General features: G+C 51.3%; 1 protein-coding gene across 1 annotated transcript; it reads left to right on the forward strand.

Moving 5' to 3' along the window:
* The first annotated feature begins 1,146 nt into the window (after positions 1-1,146).
* RAC1 (Rac family small GTPase 1) lies at positions 1,147-17,190 on the forward strand. Its single transcript, XM_077317036.1, has 6 exons — positions 1,147-1,459; positions 9,331-9,402; positions 10,163-10,280; positions 14,223-14,285; positions 15,206-15,365; positions 15,468-17,190. The coding sequence occupies exons 1-6, from the start codon at positions 1,425-1,427 to the stop codon at positions 15,596-15,598; spliced, it is 579 nt and encodes a 192-aa protein (XP_077173151.1). The 5' UTR covers positions 1,147-1,424; the 3' UTR covers positions 15,599-17,190.
* Positions 17,191-17,890: the final 700 nt, after the last annotated feature.

Genomic DNA, 17,890 nt, shown 5'->3' on the forward strand with positions numbered 1-17,890 from the left:
CCCGATTTAGCACACATACTAACTCTTGAGTTGGAATATACAAACTCTCCTCTCACAGGAATTGTAGTCCATGGACGTCTGTAGAGCCACAGTTTGGCCACTTCTGCACAGGGGTGGCCAAACTGGCTCTCCAGATGTCCACGGACTACACTTCCCATGAGGCCCTGTGAGTATGTGCCAGCAAGGAGTCATGGGAATTATAGTCCATGGACATCTGTAGAGCCACAGTTTAGCCACTTCTGCACAGGGGTGGCTAAACTGGATCTCCAGATGACCGTCGGCTACAATTCCCATGAGCCCCTGCTGACACGTACTCACAGGGGCTCATGGGAAGTGTCTGGCTCTCCAGATGCCCACGGACTACACTTCCCATGAGCCTCTGTGAGTATGTGTCAGCAGTTTCATATTCCAGGAGTGGCCAAACTGGTTCTCCAGATGACCATGGACTACAGTAACCATGAGCCCCTGCTGGGACATACTTGCAGGGACTCATGGGAACTGTAGTCCATGGACATCTGGGGAGCCACAGTTTGGCAACTTCCGCACAGGGATGGCCATACGGGCTCTCCAGATGTCCACGGACTACACTTCCCATGAGCCCCTGCAAGTATATCCCGGCAGGGGCTCATGGTTATTGTAGTCCACGGTCATCTGGAGAACCAGTTTGGCCACTCCTGGAATATTATGAAACTGCAGGTGTCTCACACCTGGTCTCAAAAAAGGCGGGAAGGTGGCAGAGCAGCAGCCCCCCCCCCCTTCATGCCCTCCTGACTGGGTTAGTGGCACAAAGATGGCGGACTTCGACTCCCGCCTTCGGAGCGAATCGGTCGTGAAAATGCCCGAGAAGGGCTGGGCCAGGCGAAGATTCCCGAGCGGCGGAAGTGGCCGACTCCTCCCCGAAAGCGCGCCCGAGGTTGGCCGAGTGCTTCCGAGAGCGCTGCCGGGTTTCCCCGAAGCTCCCCCGAACACCTTCGTTTACAGCCCCGAGGGCGGGAGGGGGAGCCGAGCGTGCCCGAAAGCCGCGCCAACGCCACGCCCGAGCCCGTCCGAACATTCCCGAGCTCGGTGGGCGGCGCCTCCGAAGCTGCGCCGATCTTTCCCGAAGCCCCTCGGGTTCGGCTTAAAAGCCCGGCTCGCCTCGGCCTGGCCTTCCCGAAGCGCCGCCCGGGCCAGGGAGCGTGCGAGCGCGAAGGACCGCGAGACCGGAAGTGAGCGGGGCGGCCGCTTCCTGTTTCCGCACTCCTCGCGCTTTGGGTGGTGGCCGCAGCCGCGTCCGTTGGGAACCGTTGCTTCTCCCCCCGCCCCCGCCGCGTTTCAAAAAGGGGGCGCCGCTGAGGAGACCGGGCCCCCCCCGCCTCTCGCCCAGGGAAGCACCAGCAGGAGGCCCCGAGCACCGGCCCCGCCGCCCCGCCGCCGCCCCCGCGATGCAGGCCATCAAGTGTGTGGTGGTCGGAGACGGGTAAGGCCCCCCGCGTCGCCTCGCCTACCTCGCAGGGCCGTCGTGCTGCGTCTCGTTCGTGCGGGGCTGGCCGGACTGTGGCTCTCCAGAGGTCCATGGACTACAATTCCCATGAGCCCCTGGTGAATTGTAGTCCATGGGCCTCTGTGGGGCCACAGTTTGCCCCCCCACACTTGGGTGGGTGGGTGAAAGGCGAGAGCCTGCAGGGGCTCATGGGAATTGTAGTCCATTGGCCTCTGGGGAGCCAAAGTTTGGCCCACACTGAGGTAGGTGGGTAAAAGGCGGGAGCTTGCGGGGGCTCATGGGAATTGTAGTCCATGGGCCTCTGGGGAGTCACAGTTTGGCCCACACGGGTAGGTGGGTGAAAGGTGAGAGCCTGCAGGGGCTCATGGGAATTGTAGTCCATGGGCCTCTGGGGAGCCGCAGTTTGGCCTACACGGGTAGGTGGGTGAAAGGTGAGAGCCTGCAGGGGCTCATGGGAATTGTAGTCTATGGGCCTCTGGAGTACCACAGTTTGGCCAAGGTTGCTTTGGGGGGAGGGGGTAAAAGGGGAGTAACCCCAGTCCTTGGGTCGGGTGCTGTAGCAAAGTAGGTTGCAAAGCCCTCCGACTGGTACTGAAATCGGGACTGGTATGAAAATTATATAATTTTAATCTTGCAATATGGTGATAGTATGCCAAACAGAGTTTGTTATATCTCTCTAATGCTGTAACCTAATTCCAGGGTTGTGGGATATTATGACTTGCTGGCCTTTGATCGTATAAATAAATCTTGTTCGGGTGCTGTCTAGCTCTCCAGTTCTTTTTCCACAGACATTGGATGATTCGCTCCCCCCCCCCCTGCATGAAACAGGAAAATCTGCTTCTAAAGGGTTTTACCTGCTGTCAGACACAGAACCTTCTGTTTCTAACAGAATGGCACTCTTTGCTCTTGGAGCAAGAAAGAGGTGGCTGTTTTAGAATGTTTTGGAGATACACGTTTTATGCCGTAGAGTGCTTTGAGTATACAGATTTTTAGCATCATGATATCTTGATCTCCATTCCCCTTTTGCTTCTGGTTTTGTGATATCCTATGGCCACATACAATAAATTGGCTACTTCTAGAGTGCATTGAAAGTTCATTAACCAACGTGTATGGAATGCTCTTTTACTTGCTCTTTTATTATTATACACATCTATAATCCCCCACTCGCCTTTCTCTTGACAGCTAATAAGATCAGTAATTGCAATACAAAAACAGTAATCTGTTCCTGTAATTAAGAGTACAGCATTAAATCAGATAAGACACATCCCAGGTGTGTAACCTTCACACGGTTCCATGAATTACTTTACATACCTTGGTTTTGCAGTGGGTGACTTTCTTCCGTTTTGCTGCAGTGGACTAATTGTGTAGGCTTGCTCCAGTGTAAATCAGTTGATTTCTTAAAACTCACTTTTGATCTGTGTAAGTCTGCCTAGGATTACCTTGTAATCTGGCCATGGTTTCTGGGGATATCTGTTTTTTGTGGGGTGGTTTTATCAGATGATTAAATTATTTTATCAGAGTTTTTAGTTTAAAGTGACCATAAGCCTCTGACTCTTTGGGGACAGGCTTATTGTTTTTTAGGTAGTTGGTTTTGCGGAGATCAGTTTGTTATTAGTTTTATTGGAGTGAAGAAAAGCAGTGGAGAAATATTCATTTTTAAAAGAATATTATGTAGACATACCTTCCCTGTAACTGTCTCTTTCTCTCAAGTAGAAATGTAGTATATATCCTCGCCCTCCCAGACAAACAGTCAGATCACAGATTCTGTTCTCTTACAATTTGGTCTCCCCAGTTTGCTTGCTGTGTGGATTTATGCTTGTTCAATATCTTTCTGTTTGTGTTTATTTACCAAATAAAAAACCCTTCCTTTTTTGCTTTTACAAGAGCTGCCAGGGTAGCTAACAATTTAAAACACTCCAGAGAAGTTGTTCTGTGATTATTGATTACATAACTGAAGCCTCATCTTGCGCATGATTAATTTATATAAGTTAAGCTTTACTATGTGGGAGTTTGCTCCCAAATATAGCTGCATGTGGGGCTATGTCCCAAATTTCTAAGGCCTGCTATTTTTTTTTCTCTCCTCTGCCCAAGTTCTCAGTGGATCCTGAGACCTGGTTTCCATCTTCAACATGGAGCACCTGATAATTCCTGAATAGCAGTCTTATACTGTACTGTGCCTATATTATTGCTGATAAGAAACCTTCTCAATGCAGGGGCCATCGTTGTTACAAGGGTAGTCCCAGCCCTCAGGGTTTGTGCAGCAAGTGATCTTGTTTAGAGTAGCCTCCAGCTATTTTTAAAATAATAATAATAATAATAAACCTTTATTGGCATAACAATAAGAGGCAAGTACAGCCAACAGGATAAAAATATAATAGAATAAAATAAGCTAATATGATAGACTAAAAACAATAAAATCAGCTGTTTAAAACTTAATTCTGGCCCGATAAACAGCAGAAACTGGACAAAGTAGAGGATCCAGAAGTTTTCTGCAAGGACTCACATGAAGTTCACAATCTAAAATAATATGTGAGTTTGAATCGGGGCTGTTCGCAGAACATGGACACAATCTTTCCCTCCTTGGGACACGCTGCTATCTTCCTGCAAGGACGCTTGAGGGAAACCTCCAGTTATTTAGTCTAGGGCTCAGAGTGACTTTCTCTTGGGTCACTCCCACCAGAGGCAGGGGTGGGCCAATGCATAAACATGCCAGTGGTGGTGAAGGTGCATTTACAACTTAATGTGTTGGCCAAGTCTGCTGGAGCTTCTAGTCTGGAGAGACTTGCTCTTGGGCTTGAGACGGTGTTGTAGAACCGTCTGTACAGACTGGGCGATCAGCCATACTTGCCCAGCTTATCAAGGGCGGAACCGGTCCGTATAGGTTCTGGCCATTTCTACAGAAAGAGCCATTTAATCAGATGGGATGATGCTTTCAAGAGGAAGCAATTAGCATGGGGGGGGGGGTTTCCACGATTGTTGTCGACAACAAGAAACTCTCGTGGCTTTGGCAAAGAATCCGTGCTCCATTTTGCGGTTAACAAAGGGAAGTCGCTTCCCGGAGTCGGGGAGAAGTTGTTCAAGGCTGCAGTGCTCAGCATAGTTCCTAGGAGCAAAGTCCCCCTGGACTTGTTTGGAGTGAGTTGCAGGCCAATCTTCAGGATTTTTCCCTAGGAAGGAGGCGTTGCCTTCTTGGGTCCCTGGGGGATGAGTTCAAGCAGCAATCTAGACAAACGGGCCATAGTAAGTTTGGCAGTGGATCATCGTCTTCTTGAAATAGCCAGACACAGGCTAGGTTTGCATGCATTTGGGGCTTGGAAGTTGTCAGGTAGTTCAGAAGGCTCCTTGGAAGCTCTCCTGTGGCTTCTCTGAGAATAGTTTTAGGGCTTAGCGACCTTTAAGAGCTGAAAGGATTACTTCATGCCTGGAAGCGGGAACATTCCCCCATTCGTATGGGATAACAGTTCACCCCGTGCTTAAACATCGCCAGCCTATCGTGTGGAAATTTGACATTTTTGAGCCCTGTGTGTGGCTAACGCAAGTTTGATTCTAGCTTCCTCCCTCAAGGGTGCATGTGATTCTATCTCCAGGTGTTTGAGTCTAGCTTCCAAGGATTTGAAATATTCCTCTCCCCGCCCCGAGCCCTGATTTCATGGACTCCTGCTCGAAAGATCTGGGACGAGGAGAATGGCAGAAGTTCTCCGAGAGGAAGAACTCATAGTCCCCATAGAATGTAGCCCCTTCTGCTGTTAGGCTTTCTGAGTATGTGCTGCCAGTTGCCTTGGTTACCCATGGGCAAGGGCTTTGGAAGGATCTGCTGCTAAAGATCCTTCCAAAGGATCCAGGGTTCCTATTAATACTTTGGAAACTGCCTGGGGGGTGGAGTGTGTCTGGACTCCAATCCGGCCCCTGCGCTACCCGCCCTGCCTGGCCACAGACTTGCCTGGCTCCGAGAGCTCATGTGCCTCCTGACCCCGACCTCCATTCTCTGCACCTCCACAGGCCTGCCCCCCCCCACTTTCCTCCTGCTAGCGTTTGCTGCCTTTCTGCGTGCAGCGGGCTTTACTAGTATAAAGGTAAAGGTATCCCCTGTGCAAGCACCGAGTCATGTCTGACCCTTGGGATGACGCCCTCCAGCGTTTTCATGGCAGACTCAATACGGGGTGGTTTGCCAGTGCCTTCCCCAGTCATGACCCTTTACCCCCCAGCAAGCTGGGTCCTCATTTTACCCACCTCGGAAGGAGGGAAGGCTGAGTCAACCTTGAGCCGGCTGCTGGGATCGAACTCCCAGCCTCATGGGCAGACAGCTTCAGACAGCATTTCTGCTGCCTTATATATATTTGATGATTTGCTGAACACTGTCCCATTGGTGGGAGACATTTGGGACGGCTGCTGTTATTTAACACCGCAAACTAAAACGACGGCAAAGGTTTCTGTGTCACAAGACCTCAGCGGGGCTTCGGCGCGTGGCGCCTCCGCCGCTCGATGAGTCAGGCGTGTTATGTGCTGTTTTTGCATTCGGTGCGTCAGAGCAGCACTGTTGCTTCCCTCAGTGGCAACAATTCCCATGAGTGGCAGAGGAAGGTAAAAGGGTGCTTCGGAAGACCACTCCGGAACGAAGGGCTGAGCCTCCTGGTTCAAATGTGACCTGTTCTTACCTGTGGCGTCGCAGGTGTGGACTCTCTGCCCCCAGTTGGTCACAAAACTTCAGGAATAGGCCCTTGTGTTGATTTATGCCAGATTGCCTTAACATCAGGGTTGACCAGACTTTGGCTCTCCAGATGTGCATGGCCCTTGGGCTCATGGAAACTAGTCCATGCACATCTGGAGAGCCACAGTCTGACCACCCCCACCTTATGCGTTGGCGATGTTTTCTTATCATGCAATATCATCATTCTGTAAATAAGTCAGGTTGCATTCCCTAAACGTACAGCTTCTGGCTTCAGTTGTCAAGATTATACACTCAAATTGCATGTTGCATTTACACACTCTTCCTTTTTCCCCCCTGCTGTGTTAAGTTTTGAGGGGCCCTTGTGGTCATCTGAGCATCGCTTTTCCCCATCTACTGGATGTCACTGCAGGCCATCTGAAGAACAAGTCTGGTTTTATGCAGCTTGGGTTTTTTTTTTTAAGGAGGAACAAATCTCCTTGTGTTGTCTGAGCATCACTGGGCATCAGAACAAACGTGTGCAGTTGCTTCTCCGCGAATGACAAATATAGCTCCAAAACCCAGCGCAGCCATCTCCGCCATGTGGTTGAGGCCTCACGTTACTGAGACTCATTGATGAGCTCTCTGGAGGTTTGATTGAGAGCAAAACTGTTCGGATTAATTTGGAGCCGGGCCAAATTACATAATGAGCACACATTCTGAATAGTACAGGTCATATGATAGGCACATTTCAAGTAACTCCAAGATGACTGCGGGAAAATATAAGCGGTGGGATAATCAGGGTGTGTAAAGTTGTATATTATAATAAGTGAGGAATGTTGAAGAGGATGCTCACATTTTAATCCCATGATCTGTCCCGATCCTGTGCGGGAGGGGAGAGAGAAAGGCCCAAGGACATTCTGGTGGAAATTATTGCTGAAGGGGTTGAACTGAGAACTTCACGTGGTCCTCCTTTGACCTTCTGACCATTAGACCAGGGATTCCCAACCAGGGGTCCATGGGACCTCCAGAGGGGGTCCGTGGCCTTTCCCCTCCTACCTAATGGGCTTGGTCACAAGCTAAGGAACTGGCTGCCTCCCCTCAGAGGGCTTGGTGGGTAGGCCTGTGGGTGTAAAAATCCAAGGAGGGGGGGTCGGTTGTGGCATGGTACGGAGTCCAGGCTGTCTTCTCAGCTCCTGCCTTTCTTTCCAGCCCACACGAGGAAGAGCGGCTGTAGTGGTAATAGAAGCAGAGGTAGGGAGGGAAAAGGGTGCAGGTGGTGATGTCACTTCTGGTGCCATGTCACTTTCTAGGGGCGTGGCAGGGAGGCGTGGCCAACTGACATAACTTCCGGGGGGGGGGGTTGGTCCTGGAAGCCTGAAAATTTATTGCACAGGCTCCTCCATGGTCAGAAGGCTCGGAAAGGCTGCATTAGACGATCCCCAAACCATTTTTAAGTGGATATATTTTATAGCAAGGGCAAGATGACTTAAAGACAGTTATTTTTGATAAGAGAAAGCAGCCAGTGATTTCTCTGGAGGGGAAGAGGCTTTTATTTCCTTGCATCTCTTCCTGTACTTTGGATGAGTAATGATGAAGGCTGTTTGTTTCTTTCTTTCAGTTGAGCAACTGTACAGAGGGCTTTGTGAGTGATAAGGCGGGGAGCCAGGCAGGCTGACCAAGCAGGAAGCCTGGGCTGGGGGAATTCTGTAGTGCAGGCCTCTGGGGCTTGTTTATTCTTGCTGGTATTTCCTTGTTAGTTTTAGAGGGCCTGCCTGCCTTGTGCAACGTCTTGGGAGCCCAGGGGAGATCTGCAGGCAGGGAAATGTTGGTGGTTCAAGTAGCATAGTAGGAAAAGATGTGAATAAACCAACCGGCAGTATGAGGTGGCCAAAACGTGGCTCTCCGGATGTCCATGGACTACAATTCCCAGGGGCTCATGAGAATTGTAGCCCATGGACATCCAGAGAGAGAGCCACACTTTGGCCATTCTGATCCTGTTCCGTTGGTGAGCTAGCTTACCTAGGATTAGCATCACAAGAACCCTGTGAGGCAGCTTCTCCCAGAAGTCATCTTTCTGTTCTCCATGGCTTCCAACGCACAGACAGACCTGGTGGCACTTGATTCCTGTGCAGATGTTCCTTATGTTTGGTGCTTTGCTAGTGACTGTCACCCTCAAAGCGCTTTGCAGACACCGGCCATCCCAGGGTAGCTGCAGCGCTATTAGGAGAGTCAGGCAAACAAAAGGGACTCTTTGACCCGGAGCTGAGATTACAAGGTGGACGTTCCTTGTGGCCGTAAATAGTTAGCCCGTCTTCTGACGTAAGCTGCATGGTTCCTCATTCTTTTGCTGATGCTGGCACCGGTCTAAAAAAAGCCCCAACCAGAATTTTCCACAGCTTCCCCAAAGAATGCAGCCTCACGTTGTTTTTTTTCTGAAGTGTGTGTGTGTGTGTGTGTGTGTGTGTGTGCCTAAAACAAGAGACAGAACATAATAAAGGAAAGGGGGGGGGACGTAACGATGAGGCATCAAGTAGACAACTGGAGCACCTAACTTTTCTAGTCTTGGGCCTCCAAGAATGCCGGTGCCAGGAAAAATTGGGCTGACCGAAGAGCAAATCGGCTGTTTATCAGGTATATGGAAATCCCTGTGCCTGGACTCCTTAGCAGGTTTTTAGCCGTGTTTTGTATATATATCAGTAAAAGAGACGATTCTGTATCTCCACATCAAATTGGTGAGGAATGTTTGTCTGAAAGGCAGAATCTGGACGGTTCCCACTCAGGGAAGGCCAGTCTGAACGTGCTGATCTAATGTGCAGCAGTACACCCTTTACCAGATTGTGCCACATCCGACTGTGTGAGGTGAACATTATACTTGAAAAATTGCTTATTAAACTCCGGCGCATCGAAAGCAAGCATGACCAGAGCTAAGGCTAGGCTGCGAACGCCTTTCCCCTGACCTGCTAGCTTTCTGTGGGCATGGAACTTTCAAATAAGGAACACTTAATTATGTCCGTTGTTGCCTATGAGGCCGGATCTGCTTGGTGGCCTATGTTAGGGTTAGATATGCAGGGGGACGTATGAAGCTTGCCTTGATGGACTGCTTCTGATGGCTGGGTCTTCTTCCAAATGGCAGAAGGTGACCCTGTGAGTTGTATGGGGAATGGGTTCTGACCTGGATGTCTTTCTTTCCTCTTCGCAGCGCTGTAGGTAAAACATGCCTACTCATCAGTTACACAACCAATGCATTTCCTGGAGAATACATACCCACGGTGTAAGTGCTATTTTTATACATTTTATACATTTTTTTCCCTAGCAATCTTCAGCGTCCAGAGGACTGCGCAATTCTGCATCTCATTCCCGAGCAGGGGTCTGGGCTTGGCTGGGTCTCTTCCGGCTTCCCCGGCTCCGGAGCACTCTGTCTCCTGCCTCTAATTGCTGGCCATAAACCTTTTATCAACAAAGGAGGCTTGCTTGCGTAGGAGGCAGCTTAAAGGCTGAAGTGGGTGGCACCCAATTGTACCTTTGGTTTCCTTTGAGAGCCTTTTTTTGTGCGTGTTCCAGAAACTTAAATTGAGCCCACAGAGCTGGTTACAGGGCTTTTTAGTTCCTTGCTGTGGCTGGAGGTGTGCGCCTGTAACACATACTTTTAAAGCAAATGGGCCTGACAAAACCACTTTTGAAATAAAAAAGCTACATGCAATATATGAACGTGTGCTCTGTAGACAAGGCAATTCTGCTTGGCTAACCCGCCATTTTCCCGAGTCTCCGGATGCAGTGCTCTGCGTACTACATGGCACCCGATCCGCCAGGATTCCATGGCGGCCTCAATGAAATATCGTGGGAACTGCCCAAAAGCAGAGTCGCCCTGCCGTGCAGCTCCCCTTCGCTTTACTGTGAGCCCCCCCCTGTTTGACGCAGAGGCGAGGACCTCTTTTCTCAAGTGGGAGTCAGGGAGCAGGCGATTTCCGTCCCCGCGCAGCACCAAGGCCACTCAGGGCTTGCACACACTAACTTTCCTTTCTCCCTTGCAGTTTCGATAACTATTCCGCCAATGTGATGGTGGACGGGAAGCCAGTCAACCTGGGCTTGTGGGACACGGCTGGGCAAGAGGACTACGATCGGCTGCGCCCGCTCTCTTACCCCCAGACAGTAAGCTTTTGTCGTGGAAGGCTCGGCTGGGTGTCAGCCTTTCGCTTGCCGTTTCGAATCACAGGTCTGCGGCAGGAGGGAGGGTGGCTCCGGAGGAGGGTCCCACGTCCAGGTTCAGCCCTGCAAGGCAACACAAGCGCAAAGGGCAACGGCAGACCGGGGCTAGTAGCACTCGGGGGAGTGGCAGTCCGAAAGAGCCACTGCTGAGTGAAGCTTCCTCCCTATCTCGCTGTAGTGCCAGAGCTGAGCTTCACACACGGCCTTCTCACGCAGCCCACAGTGCAGAATCGGCACACCTCTGTGAGCTTCCATGCTGCCGGGCCGTGTGAAGGCGCCCAGGCCTTCATGAGCACGTTGTGTACTGTTGCACTTGGGGCTCACAGCAGGCAAAGCACCCGGGGCGTTGGATCTGAATCTCAAACTCTTAATTTGCCGGTGCTCTAATTGCCAGCTTCCTGAGCCGTGACAGCTCCCTGCCTCCTTGCTGCCATAATCACTGGGCTTGCCTTAGGTTTTTAACACGGAGAAGGGTTCTGAATGTGCTGGCTTCCTCACCCTGCGGAGCTCTTCCTTTGCCGCTTCCCAAAGGGGTGCTCTCCTTAGATCTCGCCGGAGCAGGTTTTGAAAGCTCCGGGCTTGTCTCGATTGTCCCAGTCGTCCCAGGCAGCTGGTGCCAGGTGGACACAGCCCCAGCGTTTGCCATGGTTGAACAATCAACGGAGGCTGCAGGAGAGTTCCGTCAGCAAGTGGGTCCCTGCTCAAAGCAGCCTTTGTGGGCCTTGCTGCCTTTGTGGGCATTGGCAGTGCCCCTCTTCCGTGGGGCAGCAGAGCTGAATGGTGGCCGAGGGGCTCATTTAAATGACAATGCCGGACAGGGCCGAAGCAAGGTCATCTGGAGGACTGTGGGTGGGATGAAATGATGGGCAATCAGCTGGTGGAAAAGCCGCCTTCTGGCCATGCTGGGGGAAGGGGGGGGGGTGCTGCTTCAGTCTTCAGGGCAGAATCTTCCAAAGGGATGACAAAGGGAGGCAGGCAGAATGCTTGAACTTTGCTGGAGGCCCATTTCCTCATTCATGCTGGATCAGCCGGGCAGGATTTGTAGGTCACGCTTCATTCCTTAAACGAGTGTAGCGTCTAGTTCCCGGTTGGCCTAACAGTGGCTCTCCAGATGTCCGTGGACTCCAGTTCCCATGAACGCGCTGGCAGGGGCTCCTGGGAATTGTAGTCCATGGACATTTGGAGAGCCACACTTTGGCCAGCCCTGGACTAATCTATAGATAGGTCAGAACAGGATTCACTGAAGGCGGATGGGGCAGGGCGGGCCGGAAGGTCGGTGTGAATTTTCTGCATTGTGCAGGGGGTGGGTCATGATGACCTTGGAAGTCCCCTTCTGGCTCTGTGTTTCGAAGGAAGGGAATGAAGTTCTATCCTCTTCCTTCCGAACGCCGTGAGACTGAACTCGGCTGGGTGAAAAAAGCCGCTCTGTTTTAGTTCTGTGATCTGCCCTGGCTTCGTTCATGAGCCCCTTAGCATTTCCCTTCTGGGAACTCCATTTCATCTCTTAATGTATACGCCCCCCTGCCCCCCCCCCCCATTTTGTCTTGGGCCTGAGGCCAAGCTGTCGACAATGACCTGTCCTTGGCTATATCACGGCTTCTCAGAGAGAAGTGCTGGAAAAGCCAGAAAAGAAACCGGGGGCGGGGGGGGGGGGGGATGACTTTTTGTTCCAGAGCGTGAATGACTCATTCGGGGCAACCACCAAGTGATGAGGAAAACACACACCTCCAAACAGCTGTGGAGTCACTATATTGAGCCCTGCTGGAAAGCTGCTGAAGGAGGTATCACTCATGTTCTGAGCTCCAGCTGCTCACCTGTCCTTAAGGCAGGGGTGGCCAAACTGTGGCTCTCCAGAAGTCCACGGACTACAATTCCCAGGAATCCCTGCCAGCATGCTTAAGGCCTTAAGCCAAAAGGAGAGCGAAAGAGTAGTCCTGTTGTGGCGAAAACAGCGCAGAAGGCAGGTCTCTCCTCCAGGAACAGCCTCCTTGGAGGGGTTTCTCTCCCGTTTTGCAGCTAAGATATTCAACACCCTGCAGTCCGTTCCATTCACACGCACGTTTGTAACTTTTGCAGAGAGCCCCGTGAGCCTTTGGGCCAAATTGGAGCAGGCGGCTTGTGTGCGCCTGGCTTTTGTCAGAGTTTTAGCCCGCTCGTTGTGCAGCAGTGTGATCAAAATGCCTTGGATAGAAACCTCTGTGACTTCCCTCGTCCGTCCATTTTGCTCTGTTCGTAGTGCAGCTAGCTGGAAATTCTCCCCACGACTGTGGTTGAGCTCCCTGTCAAGCCGATGCACTTAAAGCCGGGAGCCAAGTCCCAGTCAGACGAACGTCCCAGCAAGAAGCATTCCTAGCGTTCTCCCCCTTCAGAACGCCCAGAGGGGCTGAGAACCTGAAGGCCTTCTCTATATAGAACTGCCTGAAAACCGGGAGCCTCGGGAAGTGATTTGAGCCGTCCTCCTTGAGAAGCTAGATATCTGCAGACAGAGAGCTGTGCGTAAGGGAGCAGTCTGGAAGTGGAGGCGCAGCTTATGTTGTCCCCTTGGAAGTTGCTCGTAACTTTTAACTGAAGTTGTTTCATGCTATTACTAGGTTGAAGGAGCGAATGGTAAGGATTTAACTCCCAGGGGGAAACGTCAACCTCTCTGCGTATGTAACACTTTCCACCATTAAGCTCCCCGCTCTCTCCTCTGTTTTCCGCTTCCGCAGCCATAAGCCGGTACCTTGTTTTATGGCCTTCTGGGGCTCGAGGGACCGCTTTCCCTTTTTTAAAAAGACAACTATTATTTATTTCTACTGATTATTGATATATTGCCTTCCCTTTCGGCTCAGGGCAGTTTACATTATTATGATCCTGCACTCAGTAGCCGTCCACCCAGACTCTTAATGCGGAAACCCCAGAGGCTTCTGGTCAAGCCTTGGGTCTCCTGTTTGAGACGGGGGCGGGGGGAAGGATGGCCAAGAGGTTCACCATGCTGATGCACGCCTCGCTGTTTATTGCAAGCGCTTAGCTGTGGCGGTGTCAAGCTGGTGGCGGGCGCCCTAGAACTGCAGGCAATCAACTAACACACCTAAAGCTCCTCTGATTCGTATAATGACGGAACTGTCGGGGGGCGGGGCCTGGAGCAGAAATTGTGCCAGTCCGACTTTGGCTCGACCGAATCTGTTTTTAGCCCCTGAGAACTTCAGTGCCGGCAGAACTTCATCTCCTGGGGGACCCGAAGCCCTGCTTTTATGACGGCCTTTGTGGGCCAGTAAAGTAGCTCAGGTGTTTTCTGGTTAAAATGATCCAAAAGAAGCCTAAAGCCACGAGTTGAATTTGGTCAGCTGCGTGGAACAAATGAGGCAGTAACCACCTTTTCAAGCTACAGATGAGGAGTTGCATGTCTGAACGTGGCCTAAAGGGGGGGGGATGGGACCCACCACATGTAGAAGTAAATCCTATTGGACCCCAGTGGGACTTCCAAGCAAGTGGGCTTAAAGGTGAGCTCTGCTTAAAGAGCTGGGTAATATTGTCATTAAAAGACCCCCTTGTTAAACAGCCGTGTTTTCCAGGTAACGCCCCTAAGCACCAACAGGCAATGCTCTAAATCAGGGGTAGTCAACCTGTGGCCCTCCAGATGTTCATGGACTACAATTCCCATGAGCCCCTGCCAGCAAATGCTGGCAGGTTGACTATCCCTGTTGTAGCAGTATATAGTAGGGGTGGGTCTGGGCTCTGATTTTCGGACCTTGAACGTCAGGGACGGGAGGCTTTCTGGAAGGCATCTTATTGTGCCACTTTTGTCTGTGAATGGAAATCTCCCCAGGCCTGGTAACAGAGCAAAAGCACGAAGCCCAGAAAGTAGGCGCTAACGACTGATCAGCCTGCCATGCTGTTTTGCAGGACGTGTTTTTGATTTGCTTCTCGCTCGTGAGCCCTGCGTCCTTCGAAAACGTCCGCGCCAAGGTAAGTGGAAACCAGGGGTCCTTGACAACAGCCAGCCATTTTCTAGAAATCTGTGGACGAAGCAGAATGGTTTCCTTTTGGGGAAAGGGGCCAACTCCCCCGGAAACATTCTTGCCAGGTGTGTTGAAATGCGTACCTGTTGGGAGTACGTTTGTTCAAGTTGCACGCTTTGGAAAGGAATACTTGCTGTAAAAGCTCAATATTCTTGCCCTTTTTTCCAGAGCAGATGTGGGGATCCCCCATGTTGCCTGTTCAGGGTCCATGGCTTTTTCCCCTACATAAACTCTTGACTCCTCCCCTCCCATGGAACTGCTAGTAGATTTTGCTGTTCCAGTCTAATTTTGGCAAATAGTGAAAGCCAACGTCAAACACCGTGCTCGTTGCCATGCTACCATTATTATTTATTTATTTAACTAGCTGAAAAGCTCGTTGTATACAAAATATAACGGGCTCTAGCAGCACCCACCTCAGGCGGCCGTGGGGCTTTGGGGGTGGGAAGGCAGTGAGGATTCCCCCTCCCTCCCTGGAAAGCCCCAGAGCCCAACGTAGGGCCGGGCAGGCCACTGCGGGGCTTCAGGGGGAGGCGGTGAGCAGGGATGAGCAGGGGTGCCCTCCATGGCAGCCAGGCGGTGTCTGGCCACAAGGCTGTGTGAGCGCCTTGTGGCCGGCTGCTGGGGGTGGGCGCTCTAGGGGCCAGCCCAGTCTGGGCACGTCTAGCTTTGCTGGGCGTGCCCGGATTAACCCATGGAGCCGGGCGTGCTCCGGACACTGCTCCTCCCATAGGGCCTCATCACAAATACAAATATATTGTGGGGATTTTAAGCCCATCGGGCCTCCTGTGGTGTTGAGGGGTTTCTGATTGCCCGGAGGCGCGTGCTCCTCGCCCATGCGGTCACGTGGACCTTTGCTTCCCTTCCCAGTGGTATCCCGAAGTGCGGCACCATTGCCCCAACACCCCCATCATCCTTGTGGGCACCAAGCTGGACCTCCGAGATGACAAAGACACCATCGAGAAACTGAAGGAGAAGAAGCTGACGCCCATCACCTACCCACAAGGCCTCGCCATGGCCAAAGAGATTGGTAGGGCTGTCCCCCCCCTCACTTGGTGGGCCTGGCCCGTCGGGGGTATCCCCGGTGGTTCCGTCCTCTCCCAGCTCCTCACGGCCTGCTTGTGTTCCGCAGGGGCAGTGAAATACCTGGAATGCTCAGCACTTACTCAGCGGGGCCTCAAGACAGTCTTTGACGAAGCCATCCGGGCAGTCCTCTGCCCCCCTCCCGTAAAGAAGAGGAAGAGAAAGTGCCTGCTGCTGTAAGGTCAAGACACCTCAACCCCCAACCCCCCCCCCCCCGGCCATCCTGCCCCCCCCCCCCGGAACCTTCTGTGTTTTGCTCAGAACAGTGGAGCATTCACACCAATGCCAAGTTCTCCTGCTTAAAAAATGAGTTCTCTTCCATCCCCCTTTCTTTTTTGGGGGGGAACCAGTCATCCATTTCATGTTCCCCCTTTGTCTAAGGCAGGGGTAGTCAAACTGCGGCCCTCCAGATGTCCATGGACTACAATTCCCATGAGTCCCTGCCAGCATTTGCAGGGCCGCAGTTTGACTACCCCCGGTCTAAGGGTTAGATTTCTTTTTTCCCCTCCTACTAAAGAGATCCTTAAAAAGTTCAACCTATATAAAAGCCTTATACCCCCCTCCCCCCAAAGTCCTCTTGCTCAGATTAATCACGTGTTGCCAAATAATCTGCTCATCTCTGTTGCATTACTGTGCTTCGTCTACAAGAGAGCACAAAACCTGTTTTATATATATATATATATATATATTAAAAAAAGGCAGACCGGCATCTTTCAAGATGACTAACATGTGCAAGGCATTGCAAAATCCCATTTCCTCCCCGATGACGAAATCATGGCGGCTGTTTTTGCTCGTCCCTCCAGCCGGTGGCCCTTGCCCCCCCCCCCCCGCGTCCCTCGATCATGGCTGAACAAACGCAATAAGTGACAGCACGCCAGAGTTCCTTCTTCCAAAACGCTTTTTTTTGTGACACTGAACAAGTTCCTTGACAGCCGTATATTGTGTGGGGTGAGTGCATCCACCAAGAGAGGCGGCCCGACAGCGTTTTGAGTTTTGCGCTCCAGATTGCTTTGACACTACAAAATAGTGGAGCGGAATAGATTTTCTGTTGTGGCCGGTGGGGGGAGGCACAGCAAAATGAAGCCCTCGCTGCGTCTGAGCAGTAGCCGAGGGGCGTTCGTGCATTGGCATTTCCCAGTAGGGCATTCATGGACTGCAGTTTCCGATCGGGCATTCCCCTCCTGTTTTTCACTAGTGGCGCTTTTTTTTTTTTTAGACTCTCTTCCTACTGAGCAATATATCGTGTATCTTCGAAATTTTCTGATTATATTTGCTTTTTATGTTTGGTAGGTTAGAACATTTGAGCATAACCCTTTTGCCCCGATATTACACATGCTGCTGAAGAGCTTTTCTTTGAGTCTTGAGTGACTTGGTGTAAAAATCATGCGCATCAGCTTTGCCAGTTTTCCCCCCTCCCTTTTTTGGCACCTTGATTATGTTTCTTAAACGCCGCCCTCGGCCAGGAATCCTGACACAGTTAACCTTACTAATTCTGACGCTGTCCTTTTAACATCACCACGAATGCATCCCTCTCCCGTTCGATCCAGTAACGGTCCCTGGGTCTGTGAGGTTCTGTAACAGAGTGCTAACAACGGTCTGTCCATCTCTGCCACTGGCAGGAAACACTACAACGAACTGCAACCTTTCAACGACTTAGAACAAAAACTATATATGGAGTTTGCGAGATTGTGAAATTTTTACATTCGATCTTTTTGGTAATGCAGTTTAGCAGTATGTTTTGCATGTATGACTTAATAAATTCTTGAATCATTTTGGGGATGGAGCTTGAATTTGTGAGGCACTGCAGAGAAGAATCAGACATTTTGTCTGGCTGCGGCAAACAGCCCCACAAAACTGCTGGGAATTTTCTCACCTAGTGACCTTAACCTCTTTGCACCAGTCTCATGGTGAGCCATTGCCCCAAGACCGCAGGCTTCCAGGGACAAATGGGCGTAGTTCTTCCTTTGCAAGGCCCGGATGGAGGATTGGGCTAAGTGGTAGATCGGGAGGGAGAACAGGGCTGGTCCCCAGTTGCCAGCAAAAGCTGCCCGTCCACGTTGCCTGGTGGTTTCTCAGTCTTTCCCCAACGGTAGATGCTGTTGGAAGGGACTGTGTCCCTTCAGTACATGAAAACATGCTCAAAAAGGTGTCTGGACTTGCCTTGTGCATAGTTTAGAGAAACGCTCTCCCCTCTGAGCCTGGAATTTCTTTTGGAAGAGTAAGTCCCAATACTGTAAACTTGATCTGGAATTCAACTGGGAGCCCATGCAGTTGCCCAGGGACAGGCCAAATATGGGCCCTCCAAGAGGTGACTGAGGGCCCTGGCTGCTGTGTTCTGGGCCAGTTGCAATTTTGGGGTCAAGGATTGTAAGTAGCAGGTTATGAGTGAGTTATGGGGTTGAAGCCATGCCTGTCTGGAACAGCCTTGCTTCCCCTTCACTTATTTTAGACCATCCCCAGTCTGCTTAGTCC

This window comes from Paroedura picta, chromosome 17, assembly GCF_049243985.1.
Source record: "Paroedura picta isolate Pp20150507F chromosome 17, Ppicta_v3.0, whole genome shotgun sequence".
Lineage (NCBI taxonomy): Eukaryota > Metazoa > Chordata > Lepidosauria > Squamata > Gekkonidae > Paroedura > Paroedura picta.

Bases quoted from the DNA above. Each gene is read 5' to 3' on its own strand.
- RAC1 (XM_077317036.1), top strand. From the start codon at position 1,425: ATGCAGGCCATCAAGTGTGTGGTGGTCGGAGACGG. The intron at 9,403-10,162 runs GTAAGTGCTATT...TCTCCCTTGCAG, and splicing joins GGAGAATACATACCCACGGT to TTTCGATAACTATTCCGCCA. The intron at 15,366-15,467 runs GTAGGGCTGTCC...TGTGTTCCGCAG, and splicing joins CGCCATGGCCAAAGAGATTG to GGGCAGTGAAATACCTGGAA.